General features: G+C 46.3%; 1 protein-coding gene across 7 annotated transcripts in view; it reads right to left on the minus strand.

The window, feature by feature from the left end:
• The window catches only part of LOC119951352 (tandem C2 domains nuclear protein), a 61,220-nt gene that overhangs the window by 32,512 nt on the left and 10,265 nt on the right, over nucleotides 1-18,443 (minus strand). For all 7 annotated transcript variants that reach the window (XM_038774529.1, XM_038774512.1, XM_038774490.1 and 4 more), the window contains 4 exons: nucleotides 8,526-8,636; nucleotides 3,367-3,504; nucleotides 1,670-1,861; nucleotides 814-987 (listed from right to left, as the gene is read on the minus strand). In XM_038774529.1, coding sequence (XP_038630457.1) covers nucleotides 814-987; nucleotides 1,670-1,861; nucleotides 3,367-3,504; nucleotides 8,526-8,559 — 538 coding nt within the window. In that variant the 5' untranslated portion in view covers nucleotides 8,560-8,636. The remainder of the gene's footprint in view (nucleotides 1-813; nucleotides 988-1,669; nucleotides 1,862-3,366; nucleotides 3,505-8,525; nucleotides 8,637-18,443) is intronic.

The raw sequence follows: 18,443 nt of genomic DNA on the forward strand, positions 1-18,443 counted from the left end.
GTGATGAATAATAAGCCTGGTATTCATCCATATGCCAATTATCTATGACATTCATTTGTTCTTGTGTCAGATGCACTGGGCTTAGCTCCTTAATGGTTAGTTGGCCTGTCTAAAGCTTTCACATCACAGGGTTGTGTTGATGTAACAGTGTTGTACTTATTTATTTGTACTTTTCGAACCTACCGTAGGAAATCTCCATAGTTACACCTCTTTCCAGCACTGCAAACCTTTTTTTTCGCTGCCTACCGATCTCATCTTCTATTTCAACTTTTCCAATAATTTAAAATGTACTCCCATGAACTGATTCCTTATCATTTATTATCTCCACCCAGACTTACTCTTCTGAACACCAGCATTGATATAAACTTTCCTTTCAATTATTTTAATTGTGCCTTAAATCTACAAGGGTTCCCCTCTGGCACCAGCACGATGTTGAATGACCTTCTTTTGTGCTGTGCCAGGCTACAATTCTTTCTGTATCTCTCCTGAAATTGCTGTATTCAGGGGTATTTCATCTCAAAATCCTGGTCAAACCATGGTCAAGTTCCCATCAAGGGTAAGAATTCATATCCCGCCCACCATTCCAAGTACCTCGAGTTCCTTGGCTACTAATTCCAATGAGTTTCCATTCATTAATAAACCCTACATCATTGACCCTTTTCATTCTTCCGGTTCGTTTTAATCTTTCCCTTCTTATCCATTTGTAATCTCCATTATCTGCCCTCAAGGTATGACTTTCCATGCCCCACGTTTTTCAAACTGATTTTATTCCCCACCCTTATTCACTATCGTCATTCTTAAGTCATTTCTTACCTGACCCAGACGGACTGTCTGGCTTCCCCAGAGGTAGTGAATGTCTCGCCTGACCTGGGGAAATGTGCTGCAACAACATGTAATTAGGGTTGTAGATTTCATCGATATCTTGCATGTGTTGCCGTGGATTGGATAGCTCCAGCTTCCTTTCCACATAATGAGCTCTTGAGAAACCTGCAGTTAAAAGTTGATATCAAGCTATTGAAAAAAAGTCAGCAGGTTGAACCGAGTCATTACTTAAAGCATCCACTTGCTTTTGAAATCCTATCCATGTCAAATCCTACTTGGTGATTATCCTCTCCTCACTGACTTATATCAATTCCTAATTCTCCAGGACCTCATATTAAAAACAGTTTGATCCTTGTTTTTCAATGCCTTTCCATGTTGATCCACCTTCCTCCCACCCCACTCCAAACTCACCATTTCTCTCTCTGACCTCACCCCAGCCACTAATGGCATGGCTTTTAGGTGCCTGGTCATCATACTGTGAAACTCCACCCATAAACCTCTACCACGTCTTCTCAATGCTTGACCTCCGAAGGAGTCATACATTCGCGGAACGTGTACTCTGTTTCTCTCTCCACAGATGCTGCCAGGCCTGCTGAGTTTTTTTCCAGCATTATCTGTTTTTATTCTAAGTTTCTCCTTGGGCTTGGCATTCTCCCTCCCCTCCTTACACCCACAGCAGAGCCTTGGGTCATTGTTCCATCTTATTCTATACAAATGCAAATTTTTCCTCTTCTGGTCATGGTTATATTGAGTGGAAAGATTACAGTCAGAAAGTTAAACTGCAATACACTCAACATTTCAACGAACACCACCAATAATTCGAACAAAGCCCAGGACACTGGCATACCTGGCACGGTGTCTTCATAGTTCCAGTTAATGCTGGGTTGTACATAGGTTCGTTTTAATTTTGGTACCACAAAGGGCACCTCCCTGCCATCAGGAGGCAATTTGGACAGTAAAATATCCTCAGCAAATCGGATCTTCTTCTGGCCAGAACTGGACTCTGGTTGGGAATCTGGACTCACAAGTTCCCTGTCAACTGAGAAGATTTGGTTTTATTATTTATTCATGTTCATTTTCGACCGACTGAACTTTAGCCACGACTGCCAAAGCCGCCAAAAGGCTTGACCGACCGCTCTAACTGGCAATTCAATTCTTCACTAATCAACAGGTGACCTTAAAGAAAGCAGTCTAGCAGTCCACAATGGGACGCACAGGAGATTTTAACCGCGAGGTCGCATTTCCCGTCAGCCTCCTCTCAGCCCCGCGGTGAGGTGCAGTGGGGAGGTGTGGCTGATGGGTGCGGACTGATGGTGAGGTACCTGCTTGGTTGGCAGGAGCAAGATTTTGGGTAGCAGGAGCGATGCAATGGAATGGCCTACCAGCAGTCTTACAAATGTTTAGGAAGTGGCCGGAAGGGCACAGTGGTCAGGAAGGGAGTGGGGGACCCAGGGAAGATGAAGTTCAAGCTTTCCTTATTGGGCATAGAGGAGCAACACTTTTTCTCTTAGCCCACCTGTCAGTATATTTTTTTTTTAAAAGAAATGCTCAACTTTCCTGGGCCCCACTCCCATTCGTTGTCAGGTAGGCCTGAAAGGGAGACCCCAGGTTAAAATTGTAGCCTGGTCCCAGTGACATCATCAGGCCCAAATTGCACAGTTAAAACAGGCTCCTCAAATCCCACACTGAAACACAAACACAGGACTCCACTGTCTTTTGGGTATTCACTGAGTTGCAATGGCATCCTGATGGAAAACACTGCGGCAATTTTAAGGGCGGGATTCTCCGGCCATGTTCGCCCATCGACCGGAGAATCCCGCCCGGGGTCAATGGATGTTTCCATTCTACATGGCTCGCACGTGGCATAGTTGAGGTGGGCGGGCCAGGAGAATCCAGCCCTAACTCTCCACAGGTCTGGATCTGGTTGGCTAGGTGGGATTAAAATTGAATCTTTTAACTCTATAACATTTTGTGATTTTATATATCAAGTATGTATCTTTTACAAGCTTACAAGTTTCTCCAAAGGACTATGGAATCCTGGAGCCAAGACATGTTGAAAGACAATTGTCCAAATGTCAAATAGTACAGATTCATTATGACATTCAACACCAAACATGGCCACACTGGGCATCCAGATGTTATGGAATAGTGCCCAATTTAAAAAAACACATTGTATTTATGGAGCATTTAGTAGGAAGAAATTCTGAGGTTTTCAAAGCGTTACCCATTAAGCAATGCTGTAAAATTCCCTCCTTGGTGATTAAGTGTAAAAATTCCATAATCGGCCGTCTTTCAAAGTTGAATTTTAAGCAGAGTAGAGTAACATGGGGACAAATTGCACTCTATTACTTGGCCAAAAAAATTCTTGACTTATAATACTTGCTGGAAGTAATGAGGTAGATTTTCAGCCTGAAATTGGATCTACCTCACAAATGACTGCCGATCCACCAGTTGTACACACAAGTGCAGATTGCAAATCTACCCCAATTTCATGGTATTGTTACCACAAAATGAAACTTCACAGGAACCGAACAAGAAACCTACTTTTACTTTGGCTGTCCTTTTTCTCCTTCTTGTCTGAAAACGTCTTCTTGCAGCAGTCCTTCAGAAAGTCTGCGGTGAGCCCCAGGACAACGCTAAGCAATAATCCAAAGCAAACTGGGATAAGCAACCAAAGTGATGCTGAAAGAGATGGGAATTATGAGGTTTATTAGGAATATCAGTTCAATTTCAAAATAGCATTAGCTCACTGCGGGCTTCCAAACTTTGAGAATACAAGGAAAAATTTGCAAGGCTTTGGAGGAAGTGAAATGGGAAAAGAGCCGGAGGGAGGAGCCATTGGATTGCTCTTTCCAAGAGATGGCGCAGACATGAAAGATTAATTTCCTCCTTCTCTGCTTTGTGACTCTGTACTTGATTGTAATTTCTACAGTGTTGCCATCTTTCGAGCTTTTTAACATGCCCACCTCACTCAAGGGTGAAGGTACAGGGTGGCCACCAGTACATTAGAAGTATCAACTGTAATTTATGTTCCGTTTATCTGTTTCTGCTTTCAGTTTGAACTAACCATCTGCTCTCAGTCTAGTGTTCTCTTCCTTGTTGGTGGTGGGGGTTGGGTTGGGGGGGGGGGGGGGGGGGGGGGGGGGGGGGGAGGGGGGGTGGCGTTGGTATAAGCAAACACTAGTTAGTCTAATATCTGTACTGGGGTAAGGATATATCTGGCCACACTTTAGAGTATGCTATCACTTGTTGTTAAGTGTGAAAATATTAAATGGCAGAGCATTTGAAGATCAGCCACGATCGCCTTTGAATGGTGGAGTGGGTTTGAGGGGTTAAATTGCCTACACCTACTCCTAGCGCTTATGAATTTGGAAATGATATGGCATGCCTCACAAATCTGTTGGAATTTTTTGAGGATGGATCCTTGCATGGGTTTTCAAAATGCATATTAGAATGTTTAATTTCCATGGAATTATTGGCAAATTAGCTTACTGGACAGTAATCTGGTTCAGCATGAACCATAGAAACACAGAATTCCTTCAGTGAAGAAGGAGGCCATTCAGCCCATTGAGTCTGCACCAACCCTCTGAAATAGCACCCTATCCAGGTCCTCCTCTCTTCTGCCGCCCTATCCCCATATCCTCACTGAACTTGCACACCTTTGAACACTACGGGGCAATTTATCATGGGCAATCCACCTAATAAATGCAAATTACTGCGGATGCTGGAATCTGAAAAGAAAGGGAAAATGCTGGAAAATCTCAGCAAGTCTGGCAGCATCTGTAGGGAGGGAAAAGAGCTAACATTTCAAGTCCGATGACTCTTTGTCAAAGCAGCTAACCTGCACGTCCTTGGACTGTGGGAGGAAACCGGAGCATCCGGAAGAAACCCACGCACACACGGGGATGATGTGCAGACTCCAAACAGTCACACTAGGACAGAATTGAACCCAGGTCACTGGCGTTTGAGGCAACAGTGCTTACAACTGTGACAGAAAGAGCATGCATTTATATTATGCCTGCCACATGGCCCACATGTTTCACCAATGGATTACTTCCGACGTGCAATCACTGTTGTGAAGTGTGGCTATTTGACTGCTGATTCATGCCCAGAAAGTGAAGCAAACAAAGGGTTGATACAGTAGAAACATTACTACATAGTAATGTAGTGGGGCATAGTGGGTATGGATCGGTTCAACATCACCTGTTTTTCATGAGCCTTCATAATTTTCTGAAGATACTTTGGGCTGGATTCTCCAATTCGGCGGCTATGTCCGCAGGATCCTTCTGGTCTTGCAACCAAAATGTCAGCGTCGCCCCCCTCACCGAAGCTCCGCCCAGTGGGGGCTAGCAGCCGCGCGACATTTACCTGTCGATATGGAGGCAGAATGGCCGGGTCCATGGCCACGCATGAGCACGGCGGGGCTGCGCCATACAACATGGTGCCGGCCACGTGCGTAACCGGTCTGCCAAAAACTGTCCCCCATAACCCTCCCTTGTGACCCCCGGACCACCCCCCACCTGACCCCTCATACCATGCCAGCGGAACGGCTCGCCCCCCCCCCCCTTCCCCCCACCCACCCCCGCAACTGCGGTGGCATTGGAAAAAGTCCGCAGTCGCCACGCCAGGTTCACAAAAGTTGAGAGGGCACGTGTCCCGCACCTTCGGGAAATCGGTCCATCATGGACGGAGCCTCGGGGAAGGGTCTCAGGTGATGTCCTGGGGCCGTCCGAGTGGCGTGTGGCATACTCCTCCAGTACGCCGTTTTTGAGGGGGCGGAGCACGAGAAAAAATGGCACCATCCCCGATTTCAGCGGAAAATGGATTCTCCGGCCAATCGCCAAATAACTTCTGCGTCGGCGATTGGAGAATCCCGCCCAAAGCCTTTTGGTAAGGTGATACATTTCAAGAACACTATCCGCATTCAAATATAACTTTCAACTTCAGTGTCAGTCGAAAGGAAATTTAACAATATGTACAAAATTATCAATCTGACTTCATTCATTTTGGACACTGCTGAAATTGAAAGTTTTGCAGCATTATAGATAAGCTCAACAATGTCCAATGGGCATTTTTATCTGGGTATGTACCAAGGCTCTGCATAGCAGGCCAGCTAACATAAGAAATGTATGCCAAGAAAATGATACTTTACAGTTTCCCATTACCAAAAGAATCAGGAATCTAAGATTTTGTTGTGGTTGTTGAATTGTGCGGCAAAACCTTTAGCCAATGTGAGGTGGTCATCAGTAAGGCAAATCTAATACTAAGACACCGGAATGGTATTTAATTGAAAATCAATCCAAGCTCTATAGATCTCATATTGATCATTCGTAAATCTGCACTTGCAATTTAGTGGAAGGATGCTGGCACATAGTTCTGAGTGTCAGGAGTGAGTGAGAAATGGGGAGAGGAGCGATAGGGAGAAACCAGCTCCCTGGAGATTAAATTTGTACAGTTCAGGTTAGGGCAATGATCTGGAGGAAGAACAGATGATGGGGTGATTTCAATTTTCATTATTTTACTTCAATACATTTGCTGTAAAGGTCATTTATATGTAGACCATTCCATTCTAGTTCAAAAGGTTTTTTTTTGGGTGCAGCAAAATACCAGAAGACCAGAGTTCTCACATCAACTGTCCTATTATTAGTATAACAGAAAGGGTCACTGAACCAGGCAAGCAATAAAGATAGTGATCACCAGTTTCCTAAAATGCAAAGGGACACAGGATCAACAAATGGTAGGTTCTACTTTCTGGATGGAATCTTACCAAAAAACAGCAAAGTATCAGTTCCGGTGAGAAAAATGGTGCAAATCCCGCCGATGGGAATTTTGAATTCTTTGCCAAAAAAAAGCGAGTGGGTGTGGTTTGAGCTGTCACTCTGGCAGGGCATGGCCTCTTAGAGCCAGGAACAGGCTCCAAACAGATCAGCATTGTTGTCTAATGGCCCCCTGCCCACTTCACGAAGGTCTCAGGGTTCTCCCCTCCCACCACACACCAAACGTCTATCGCTGGCACTGCCCCCTCCCCTCCCATGCCCTGACATTCATCGCCAGCATTCCACCCCCTCAATGTCCAGTCTCACCCCTGCCCATCACACATATGCGCACCAACACCCTCCACCCCCACGGGGCTCACACAAGGAACTCATATGGGCACTGTCCCTGGAACAGGTTAGCACTGCCATATTGCCAACCTGGCTGTATCTACTTCTTACACCCCCGGAGATATCCCCTCGACTGCCTCACACCTGGCAAAACCTGTTGCAAATGACCCCAGCATGGTGGCACAGCGGTTAGCACTGCCTCATGGCGCCAAGGACCCGGGTTCGACCCCGGCCCCGGGTCATTGTCCGTGTGGAGTTTGCACATTCTCCCCGTGTCTGCGTGGGTCTCATGCACCCCCACAACCCAAAGATGTGCAGGCTAGGTGGATTAGCCAGGCTAAATTGCCCCTTAAGGGGCAGCATGGTGGCGGAGTGAGTTAGCACTGCTGCCTCACAGCACCGAGGTCCCAGGTTCGATCCCGGCTCCGGGTCACAGTCCGTTTGGAGTTTGCACATTCTCCCCGTGTTTGCGTGGGTTTCGCCCCCACAACCCAAAGATGTGCAGGATAGGTGGATTGGCGACGCTAAATTGCCCCTGAATAGGATAAAAAAAGGAATTGGGTATTCTAAATTTAATTTTAAAAAACGTGTAATTCCAAACGTGTTTTTCGATTCTCTCCAGATTTTGAGCTTGCGCCGAGTTTCTAACAGAGTGTATGGGCTCAAAATTACTCCCTCCAATTCACTGCAGAAAGATTGACATTCAATCTTTCCTATTCTAGCAGAGCTGCCAGGTCGTTGAGGAGAGGGCGCAACTAATCTGAAGGGGCTTTCAGATTGAGGCCACTTGAAGGCCTCTTAACTGGGACATGGACGGATTTCCCGTCTGAGGCCTTGTCCACCCCACGCGTGAAATTGAGTCTGGGTTGGGTTGGTGTGGGATCCCAGAGGAATCCTGTCCATGCATTTTCATGCCCCCCCCCCCCCCCCGCACAATGGCCTTGCAACCCACCCAGGGTGGGGAGGGTGGCGGGGGGGGAACCGTGGACATAACATTCCGGCCTAGGGCTTTTATCAAGTCACGTGTGCAACACAGACACCGGCCGGTTATAGATTTAAAAGACTTCATACGAATGATCGTACAATAATTCTGCATGCATATAGCCACATCCCCAGCTATATAGTTTATAATTATTAGCAAACACAAAAATATTACCCTGAACACTACAAGTACTCAACGGGAGAATAATAGTCTACTAAAAGACTATTTCTGATGGCTTCTAACCAGTTAGTCCCATTTGTAATAATAACATTCTACCTGAATAATTGATATCAAATTAAATGCAAGCAATGCTGCATCAAATAATGGGGCGATGTGCAGTTAACATCTGATCCATATTTAAATGAAGTTTAATTTAATGCCTCGAGAATGAAATTAATACAAGTTCTGATTTTTGTAACTGTAATTAATTTAGGCGTGAATATAAGATACGTCAGAATGTATGATTAGTCGCAAAGCTTTAACACCAAGTAAATGGGGTGGCCTCTGGCCTGCCTTACCCTTATAGGTTATTCTAGAGCAGTGAAGAGAGCCAGAAATGGAACGATGAACAAAGGATGCCTCTAAGACTCCGGCTATGATATCAGAGACCCACTTACCTGGTGAGGGTGTATCTAACTGCAGGCCTGTCATTCTCTCAGTTACTCAGGCTTCAGGACTTTTAGGATTTATTTTTAAAGATCTGAGTGATCTCCACATGTCACAAGAACCTGCAAAAATAAAAAGAACAATGGGTCATTATATAAAAAATGTTATGAAGTAGTTTTCAGGCACATTAAAATTGCATTAGAAAAATAGAAAATATTGCAATCCAATAGTTAGCTAATATTGCAAAATAATAAAAAGCACATTGGTTTGAACTTAGTCAGATACTATAGGGACCACCAGGAAAGGTTACTGTCCGGTTTTCTCAAAACGTGTTCTTACATAATTCATCTCAAATCAAATTCAATAGAAATGAGTGATACTTATTTTTAAGTTAAAAATTACAAGTCAAGCGTAAGTATATTTTAGAGATATGCACTGGAAAAGGAAATGCTCTCCTCAGTCTAATGGTGTCGGTTTGTCAGTAATGGTATCAGGGCGGCACAGTCATACAATGGTCCCAGGTCGATTCTGACCTCGGGTGACTGTCTGTGTGGAGTTTGCACATTCTCCGTGTCTGCGTGGGTTTCCTCCGGGTGCTCCGGTTTCCTCCCACAGTTAGGTGAGGTTATGGGGCTAGGAGTGGGAGATTGGGCCTAGGTAGGGTGCTCTATCGGAGCAAGAGCCGGTGTAGGCCCGATGGGCCGAATGGCCTCCTTCTGCATTGTAGGGATTCTGTGACTCAATTAATAGCCAACTTTTTTGTGACACAAGATTTAAATCGCTTGCCACGGCTGGAGTCATCGTCTAGACTGGCACTCCAATGTAATTCATGAAAGGTGCTGCCCACTGGGTCAGCTTTTGAACTGGTGAGATCGGGCCCCAGTTTAAGTGGCTGTCAAAATTCCAAGGCACTACTCAAATAGAAACAACACCACCAAAACAAAAGATTAAATAGCGACTCATCCAATCTTCTTGCAATTCTGCCTGGCATTAAGTGACTGCTAAATTTGGCTTACACTACATTTATTACGTCTCAAAGCATAACTGTGTGGGGAAAGAAAAGGCGTCAGACATTGATTTACATCTTCACTGTCTGGCGGTGGGGCCATCCCATTGTCATTTCCTGATGGAGCAGATTTCAATGCAAAGCAGTTTGGCAGCTTCCACAAAAGGTGATCAACTCGTTCTGCCAAATTAGCACGAAGGTAAAACTCTGCCCCTAACCTGTTTCTGTGGAGGGCAGGAGGGAATGGCAATGTGTATGCAACCCCCTTCTTTATTTTATATAAATTTAAGAGTACCCAATTATTTTCTTTTCCAATTCAGGGCAATTTAGCGTGGTCAATCCACCTAATGTACACATCTTTGGGTTGTGGGGGTGAAACCCACGCAGACACGGGGAGAATGTGCACACTCCCCACGGACAGTGACCCAGGGATGGGATTCGAACCCGGGTCCTCAGCGCCGTAGGCTGCAGTGCTAACCACTAGGCCACGTGCCGTCCCGCAACAGCCTTCTTAATTTTGCGACAGGTTAAGGCTCCTTTTTCCTCATGCTTCATAGCCCGATACTGACTCTGATGTTACCTCCCTCAAGCCTCTACATACAACTGCAGCTCTGTAACAACATGAGAATTGGTACAGTAGTCCCCCATTATAACGCGGGTGTTGGGGTCCAAGACAGCCACTCGCGTTGCATCCGAGCCGCGGATATCCACGATGGGGGTTTTAAATTTATTTTAAAATCTATGCTAGCGCTTCCCATTGAGAGTCTACGGGGGGCGGGGGGAGAGGTCAGACCCCCGTAGACTCACAATGGGAAGCGCTAGCATAGATTTTTAAATAAATTTAAAACCCCCATCGTGGATCTAATTAAAACAGTGTAAATTTCAGCGGCCGGCTCACTTTGATCCGGAGAGGGAAGCTGCTCTCTCACTGAAACAATCAGCCGGCCGCTGAAATTGACACTGCCGGCTGCTCTCTCTCTCCAATCCAACTTTTAAGTTTTAATGTTTCTGATTGGAGGGAGAGAGCAGCCGGCAGTGTCAATTTCAGCGGCCGGCTGATTGTTTCAGTGAGAGAGCAGCTTCCCTCTCCGGATCAAAGTGAGCCGGCCGCTGAAATTGACACTGCCGGCTGATTGGAGGGAGAGAGCAGAGAACACAGGAGGAGGTCATACGGGCCTCTGCAAGACCAGCATGGTCTCACATCGCCCCTCCCCTCTGTAGCTGGGGTTCAGGCTGTGGCTGCTGGGGTACAGGCTGTGGCTCCTGGGGTACAGGCCGTGGCTGCTGGGCTTCAGGCTGTGGCTGCTGGGGTACTGTGGCTGCTGGGGTTCAGGCTGTGGCTGCTGAGGTACAGGCTGTGGCTGCTGGGGTTCTGATTGGAGGGAGAGAGTAGCCGGCAGTGTCAATTTCAGCGGCCGGCTGATTGCTTCAGTGAGAGAGCAGCTTCCCTCTCCGGATCAAAGTGAGCCGGCCGCTGAAATTGACACTGCCGGCTGCTCTCTCCCTCCAATCAGAAACATTAAAACTTAAAAGTTGGATTGGAGGGAGAGAGCAGCGGGCAGTGTCAATTTCAGCGGCCGGCTGATTGTTTCAGTGAGAGAGCAGCTTCCCTCTCCGGATCAAAGTGAGCCGGCCACTGAAATTGACACAATTGACAGTTGGGGTCCATAAGCCCCCCCGCGGTATATCGCGAACCGCGGTATTGCGGAGCGCGGTATAACGGGGGACTACTGTATTTATTTTGTGCCTTTTGTTTTAATTTTTCTAATTAAGGGGCAATTTAGCACGGTGAATTTGCCTACCCTCCACATCTTTGGGTTGTGGGGGTGAGAATCTACGCAGACACAGGGAGAATGTGCAAACTCCACACGGACAGTGACCCGGGGCTGGGATTGAACCCGGGTGCTCGGCGTCGTGAGGCAGCAGTGCTCACCACTACACCACCCTGCCGCCTGTTCTAGTGTGCTTTTAACACAGCAAACATCCAGAAGCATAATTTTAAAATGGACCGGCTTGTACGTAATCAAAAAATACTTATCTGCATGCGGAGCGCTGTGATGTTGTAGAGAAAAAAGTATAATTCTTCCACTAAACTGAATAACCAGTGATACGTAGATAGAGCAACTTTTCCATTCCGTGAGAAACTGGAAGAGCCACTGTATTACAAATCCACTGTGTACAGTTTGTAGGCTTCATGCATAATGACACACAGATTCCAAGCGACACCAGGGGCAAAAATAAGTTAATGTTTCCCCTCTATCTCTATTACCATTAGCACGGCTTTAGAATGATTGCAGATATAAAGTTTTATATGACTTCAATTAGATTAACAACTGGATATCATCCACAGCTGTTGCTTACACATTACTTGTACTCATTCTTTATGGATCTTTTAATGGTCATAGTCATAAACCTAAGATGTTAACTTCTAAAAAAACGAGGAAGCAAAATTGTTCCTGTATCCTTGTTTGATGTAAGCACAGTAACCTCTCTTCCCACACTCAAATTCCGCATTTCAATCATTGACCCAGTAGCCGTAAATTGGTGTTGAACTCAAATGTGGCCTTTTGATCAAAGATAGATTTTTCTGCTGCTTCGCTCTGTTAATGTTTTAACAGAGCTATCCGAAACTGGAAAACGCTGAAGCTTACAGGGAAACATTTTTTAAAAAAGAACAAATTCAAAGGACCGTGGTCCTCCAGCTTCAACTAAATACACTTCCCCCCCACCCCTGCGGCATGCTTCACAGAGGTGGCCCGCCATTGGCTGGTGGCGCTGTCAATGGGGTTTCTTGTTGTTAGCACCCTCCACCACCAGGGTATCCGCAGGGGGGGCACCATTGGCGGGACCGGAATATCCCGCCAGCGGGAACAGATGGAAAATCTTGTCCGATAGATACAAAAAGAGCTTAAACAGATACAAAATGGCTTAACAGTTCCTCAATAAAATGACAATCTTGCCTTTGAGCTTAATTTACATTTTAAACTTCCGCAATGCCTGGGTTTTAAATAAAAATTAACTTTTTTAAAATTACAGCCACTTTTCTGCAATAGTAGAAACGATAATTTTGTTTAGAATATCTTTAGATCAAGAACATTTGGAGGTGATTTACAATTGTAAGTGTACATAGCTGGGAGCTTCCTTAGGAAGATCACTGGCCTGAAACATTAACTCTATTACAAGACCAGCTTCGTATTTCTAGCATTTTCTGTTTGGATTTCAGATTTCAGGCATTGGCCGTGCTTCGTTTTTCGAGCCGAGAGCTCGTTGTTTTGGCCCTATCCACTTCCTGGCAAAACCTGTTGGAGTTCAAGACGCAACAGCAGTAATTTACATTTCAGCTTCTGCTCATTGGTTAGGGCTGTGTTATAACCTTCCTGAGACTAAAGAGGACGGACCAATTAGCTTCCCCGTAAACCGAGTAGAACACCAGCTTCCTGCTGAGGGGCAGAGGTCTATCAGCAGAGGAAGTGGCCCAGATGGGAGCTGAATATATGTAGTCCCGGCTCGGACCTGAAGTGTACTGTGTATAGCTAACTTTTGTAATAGGTTTCTTTACGCCTGTCCTTTTGGACTCCTCTGTGGCCACTAAACACTGTCACCTTTCAGTTAGACGGCGCTGGTTTCAAGCCCCAATCCAAAGATTTGAGAATATAATCTAAACCAAAACTCCGGGACAGTCCTGAAGGAATGCAGCGCTGGCAGAGGTGCCAATAAACAGCAAACCAGGCCTCTTCCTCCCACTCAGGTAAAGGTGAAAACCCTCCTGGCGCTTTTTGAAGAGAAGCAGGGGAGTTCTCTCCAGTGTCCAGTGCAATATCTATCCCTTAATCGGTGACACCAAAATAGAATATATGTGACCACATTGAGAATGTTTGTGTGATTTGGTTTGTGCAAATTGTCACGTTTCCTGCATCTTAACAGTGACCCCACTCACAAATATTTCATTGACTAAAGAGAACTTGGGGCATCTGGAGACCATGAAAGGTTCGCTCTGAATTCCAACACATTCTTCGTGAAAGTGTCAGTGGTTTCATTGTCTAATTGCTCAGTCTGCCTTTGTCTGGTGTGGAGAAACTATTAGACAATAGAACATTACAGCGCAGTACAGGCCCTTCAGCCCTCGATGTTGTGCCGACCTGTGAAACCAATCCAAAGCCCATCTACACTATTCCTTTATCATCCATGTTTATCCCATGACCATTTAAATGCCCTTAGCGTTGGTGAGTCCACGACTGTTGCAGGCAGGGCATTCCATGCCCTTACTACTCTCTGAGTAAAGAACCGACCTCTGACATCTGTCCTATATCTATCTCCCCTCAATTTAAAGCTATGTCCCCTCGTGCTGGTCATCACCATCCAAGGAAAAAGGCTCTCACATCCACCCTACCTAATCCTCTGATCATCTTGCATGCCTCTATTAGGTCACCTCTTAACCTTCTTCTCTCTAACAAAAACAGCCTCAAGTCCCTCAGCCTTTCCTCATAAGATCTTCCCTCCATACCAGGCAACATCCTGGTAAATCTCCTCTGCACCCTTTCCAATGCTTCCACATCCTTCCTATAATGCGGACCACTCACCACCATCTCACCTCCACATGCAGAAAACCTTCAGTTTTCACTATCTGTAGTCTTTCCCACCACTGATCTAAAATCATTTATATTTACCCATCAGGAATGTAATTATGATGAAGTTAAAGCATGTTTATGGTGGCTACCCCTCATTCCGTACATTTCTCCAATTATATAGTTTAGGAGTCTAGTGAACGCAATAAATAGATAAAACATAATGTGATAGCTGCAATCGCTACCAGTCCAGAGTAGAAATGAAAGATGCTGAAAATAAACAGCATGCAGTCAGCATCAGGAACAGAGCTAAGACATGGTAAGGCTTCTGGTGCATATGTTAAAGGATAAACACCCAGAGTGCGAATACCATTCTTTCCTTTTATAGAGTTTGGTGGCTCGCTGTAAATTGCAAGCTTTTTACTAGTTTGTTACATTATCTCACTTTCCCAAAGTGAAAAGCTGCATCCTGGCTGATTTCCGGGATGGTGAATGGGAGAGATCCGGGAATAGTATTTGCAGGCCAGGCAATGACCCACAGTAATGTCAGGAGCATCTCTGACTTAAGCACGGTTTTTGAAGAGACACAAAGTCGTCGCTAACGTGTGAAATTCATTCATTGGCGACGGGTTGGCGACTGAATTGTTTAATTCTGCGGAGAGCACAAGTTAAGATAAAATGCTTAAGCTGCAGTCCGAGAATGTCAACGGCTCTCCAAAATTTCCCACCCCACCTGCAATGATACCCATACGGTGTCAGGGCTGGAAAACCCCGCCTGGGGTTTTCACTTACCAAACAGAGGCAGACCCTCATTAATGACATGGGATATACAACACAGAGACAGAGCATTTGTTCCAACTGCTCTATGCTGCTGTTTATGCACAAGTCTCTTCCAATGCCGCTTCCTCTCACCCTATCAACATATTACTATTTCTTTCCCCCTGATGTGGTTATCCAACATTTCCCTTTCCTCTCCAAAGTCTTTGAACATCTCGGGGATGATTCTCCAAGCCCCGTGCCGGGCCGGAGAATCTCCGCAATCACGCCACGACGCCCCAACATCGGCACGCGATTCTCCAAGATGCGGAGAATCGGCGCCATTTGCGCCGGTGCGTTTGAGCGGCGCCAGCTGCGGGCCGCTGGAAGCGGCGGAGCCGCCAATTCTCCGGCTCGGACAGGCCAAGCGGCCGCGCGGATACGACAGAGTCCCGCCGGCGCCGTTTACCCTTGGTCACTGCCGGCGGGAACTCTGCGCAAAGGGTCGGGTGTTGCCTATGGGGGGGGGGGGGCACTCAGTCCCCGGGGGCTGCCTCCGATGGCGTCTGGCCCGCGATCGGGGCCCACCGATCGGCGGGCCGGCCTCCCCCCCCCCAGGGCTACGTTCCTCCACGGCCGGCCCCTGAACATCAACACCATGTTGAGTCGGGGCCGGCGCATTGAAGAAGTCCCCCGCGCATGCGCAGGTTGGCGCGGCCCAACTGCACATGCGCAGGTTGGCGCGGCACCCATTTGGTGCCGGGAAGGGAGGCTGGAGGGGCGTGAACCACTCCAGCGCCATTCTAGCCCCCTGTGGGGGACAGAATCGGTCTTCCCCGTGCCAGTTTCCCACCGTCGTGAAACGCGACGGCGTTCACGACGGCGCAAACACTTCGTCTCCATTTTGGAAAATCGCCCCCCCTCATATCCGTGTCTATCTTTCCAGGAACTCCATGTTGGAATCCCTCCAATGACATTTCCACCACTGTCACAGTACTCAACAAATCTACTCATCAGAAAAGAAAATGGAAGCCGAAAGGTTGCTGTAAAATTGCAACTAATTCACTTGATGGCCTCTGCGAAGGGAACCTTACATCCTAATCGGGCCTGGCCTATATGTCCCAGTACTGGTCCATTCTAAAAGGGAAACTAGGAGAAGGTGTAATTTAATAGCCAGTATTTCCCTTTTCCCAAAAACATTTATCACAGAATCACACAGTGCAGAAGAGGCTCTTTGGCTCATCGAATCTGCACTGATACATGGGAAACATCTGACCTGCCTACCTAATCTAATTTACCAGCACTTGGCCCATAGCCTTGAATGTGGTGATGTGCCAAGTGCTCCTCCAGGTACACAGGGCCGGGATTCGAACCGGGTCCTCAGCGCCGCAGTCGCTAACCACTGCACCAAGTGCAGCCCTCTCCAAGTAATTTTTAAAGGATGTGAGGCAACCCGCCTTTACCACCCTCCCAGTCAGTGAATTCCAGACCGTCACCACCCTCTGGGTAGAAAGGCTTTTCCTCACATCCCCACTAAACCTCCTGTCCCTTAACATGAATTTGTGTCCCCTCGTGACTGACCCTTCAACGAAGGAGAATAGCTGTTCCTTATCCACCCTGTCCATGCCCCTCACCGTCTTGCACACCTCGATCACGTCGCCCTTTCGGCTCCAGCGAAAGGAACCCAAGACTACCCAAGCACTCTTCATCACTTAAATGTTCCATCCCAGGCAACATCCTGGTGAACCTCCTCTGCACCCTCTCCAGTACAATCACATCCTTCCTATAGTGAGGCAACCAGAATTACACACAGTACTTTGACCTGACAAAAGTTCTACACAACTCCAACGTGATCACCCTGCTTTTGTAATCTATGCCTCGACTGATAAAGGCACGTGTACCATATGCCTTTTACATTACCCTATTAACCTTCCCTCTCACCTTCAGAGATCTGTGGACAAACACGCCATTATGAAATGCATCAACTGTGATCCAGTGACCAATCTGAACCTCGTATGGACGGTAATGGGATGAGCAAGCTTTGCCGAACATACATTGGAAATATATCATTCCTTTTCTTGCCAACAACTTGTGGCCCTTTGAAATAATGTCCCTTCAGTAAAGAACAGGACAGCAAAGAAAAAAAAACCTGCTGCCGTGAGACAACACCGATTTAAAGAACTCACTGGTGCAAAGCGTGAGAACAGTTTGTGTGGACGAAGTGTCTGCAGTTTTTCTTGTTCATTGGACAGTCAGAGACTCAGCAAGTGGTAGTCCAGCACACTGGCTGCAAGGACACATAATAATAATATTCGCTTATTGTCACAAGTAGGCTTCAATGAAGCTACTGTGAAAAGCCCCTAGTCGCCACATTCCGGCGCCAGTTCAGGGTGGCTGGTACGGGAATTGAACCCGCGCGGCTGGCCTTGTTCTGCATTACAAGTCAGCTGTTTAGCCCACTGTGCTAAACCAGCCCCTTCGGGACATGCAGCCCGACTCAATTATTCACAATGCTTAAAGGTTTGCACTGGAACTTTATTCCATTTACAGCGTGAAAGAACAATCTATTAGAAGATTTTAATGAAAGCTAAGCTAATGGAATTAATGACAGACTTGCTTCACAATAGAAAGTAAGTGGTTAATGAGTGATAACTTTGTGGTTGGGTAGCAGTCACTAGGCGATTCACTTCTGGATTCTATTGCTATTCATGTTATTTAGAAATGACCTGGAGTTAAGTATTCATTGCTGAAGGTAGTATGGCCAGATGACAAGTGACCTAGTATTCTAAGTTATTTGACACAGTTACAGTCTGTGCTGAGGACTGGCAGAGTGCATAACATTACATTTTTATCAACAACCTCCATAACTATTAATGTAAGAAAGTTTCAACAAAGGAACAATGAGACAAAATTAACACAAAAAAAGTTATTATGAGGAGTGACTGAAAACCTGATCAAGTGGGTGGGTTCATGTCTTGAGGTTGGGGGGGGGGGGGGTGTTTACAGATGGAATTCCAAAGCTTTGGGCCTAGGCAACTGAAAACGCTCTTAAAAATGATGTATTATTTGATCGGAGCAAAGGTTCCAGGAAAGTCAAAGGCCAGTGGTTATTTTTAAAATGTAGAATGGGTCGAGTTTGTAAAAGGTCTTGCTTTGCTATCTTCTGGAGATTAAGGAGAGAAATTCTACAGAATGGGAAATATATGGGTCGAGTCCACCAGGTGATGATCCATTATCCACTTCTCGCTGACCTGATAAAATGACCAAGTGACCAGCATCGTGTGGGACATTTTGGCCAGACATGGTAAGATCAGGCACTTTCCTTCACAGAGGACACCAGCAGACTAGTTGGGATTACACAACAGTTCAGCAGCTTCCATTGTCCTCTTCCAAAACCAGATTTACTGAAGTCAATTTCACAATTTACCACAACAGGATTTGAACTCACAGCGTTTATATTCCTACCATTAGCGCAAGGTTACACCAAGGCCTTAGATCTTGATCCCCAATACTTTCAATGCACTCTGTGCACAGAAACAAAATGATCTGGAGTACACCTTCTACTTCCTCTGATACAGCCACATACCGATAAGCTCCAGACT

The sequence above is a fragment of the Scyliorhinus canicula genome, chromosome 2, assembly GCF_902713615.1.
Source record: "Scyliorhinus canicula chromosome 2, sScyCan1.1, whole genome shotgun sequence".
Taxonomy (NCBI): Eukaryota; Metazoa; Chordata; class Chondrichthyes; order Carcharhiniformes; family Scyliorhinidae; genus Scyliorhinus; species Scyliorhinus canicula.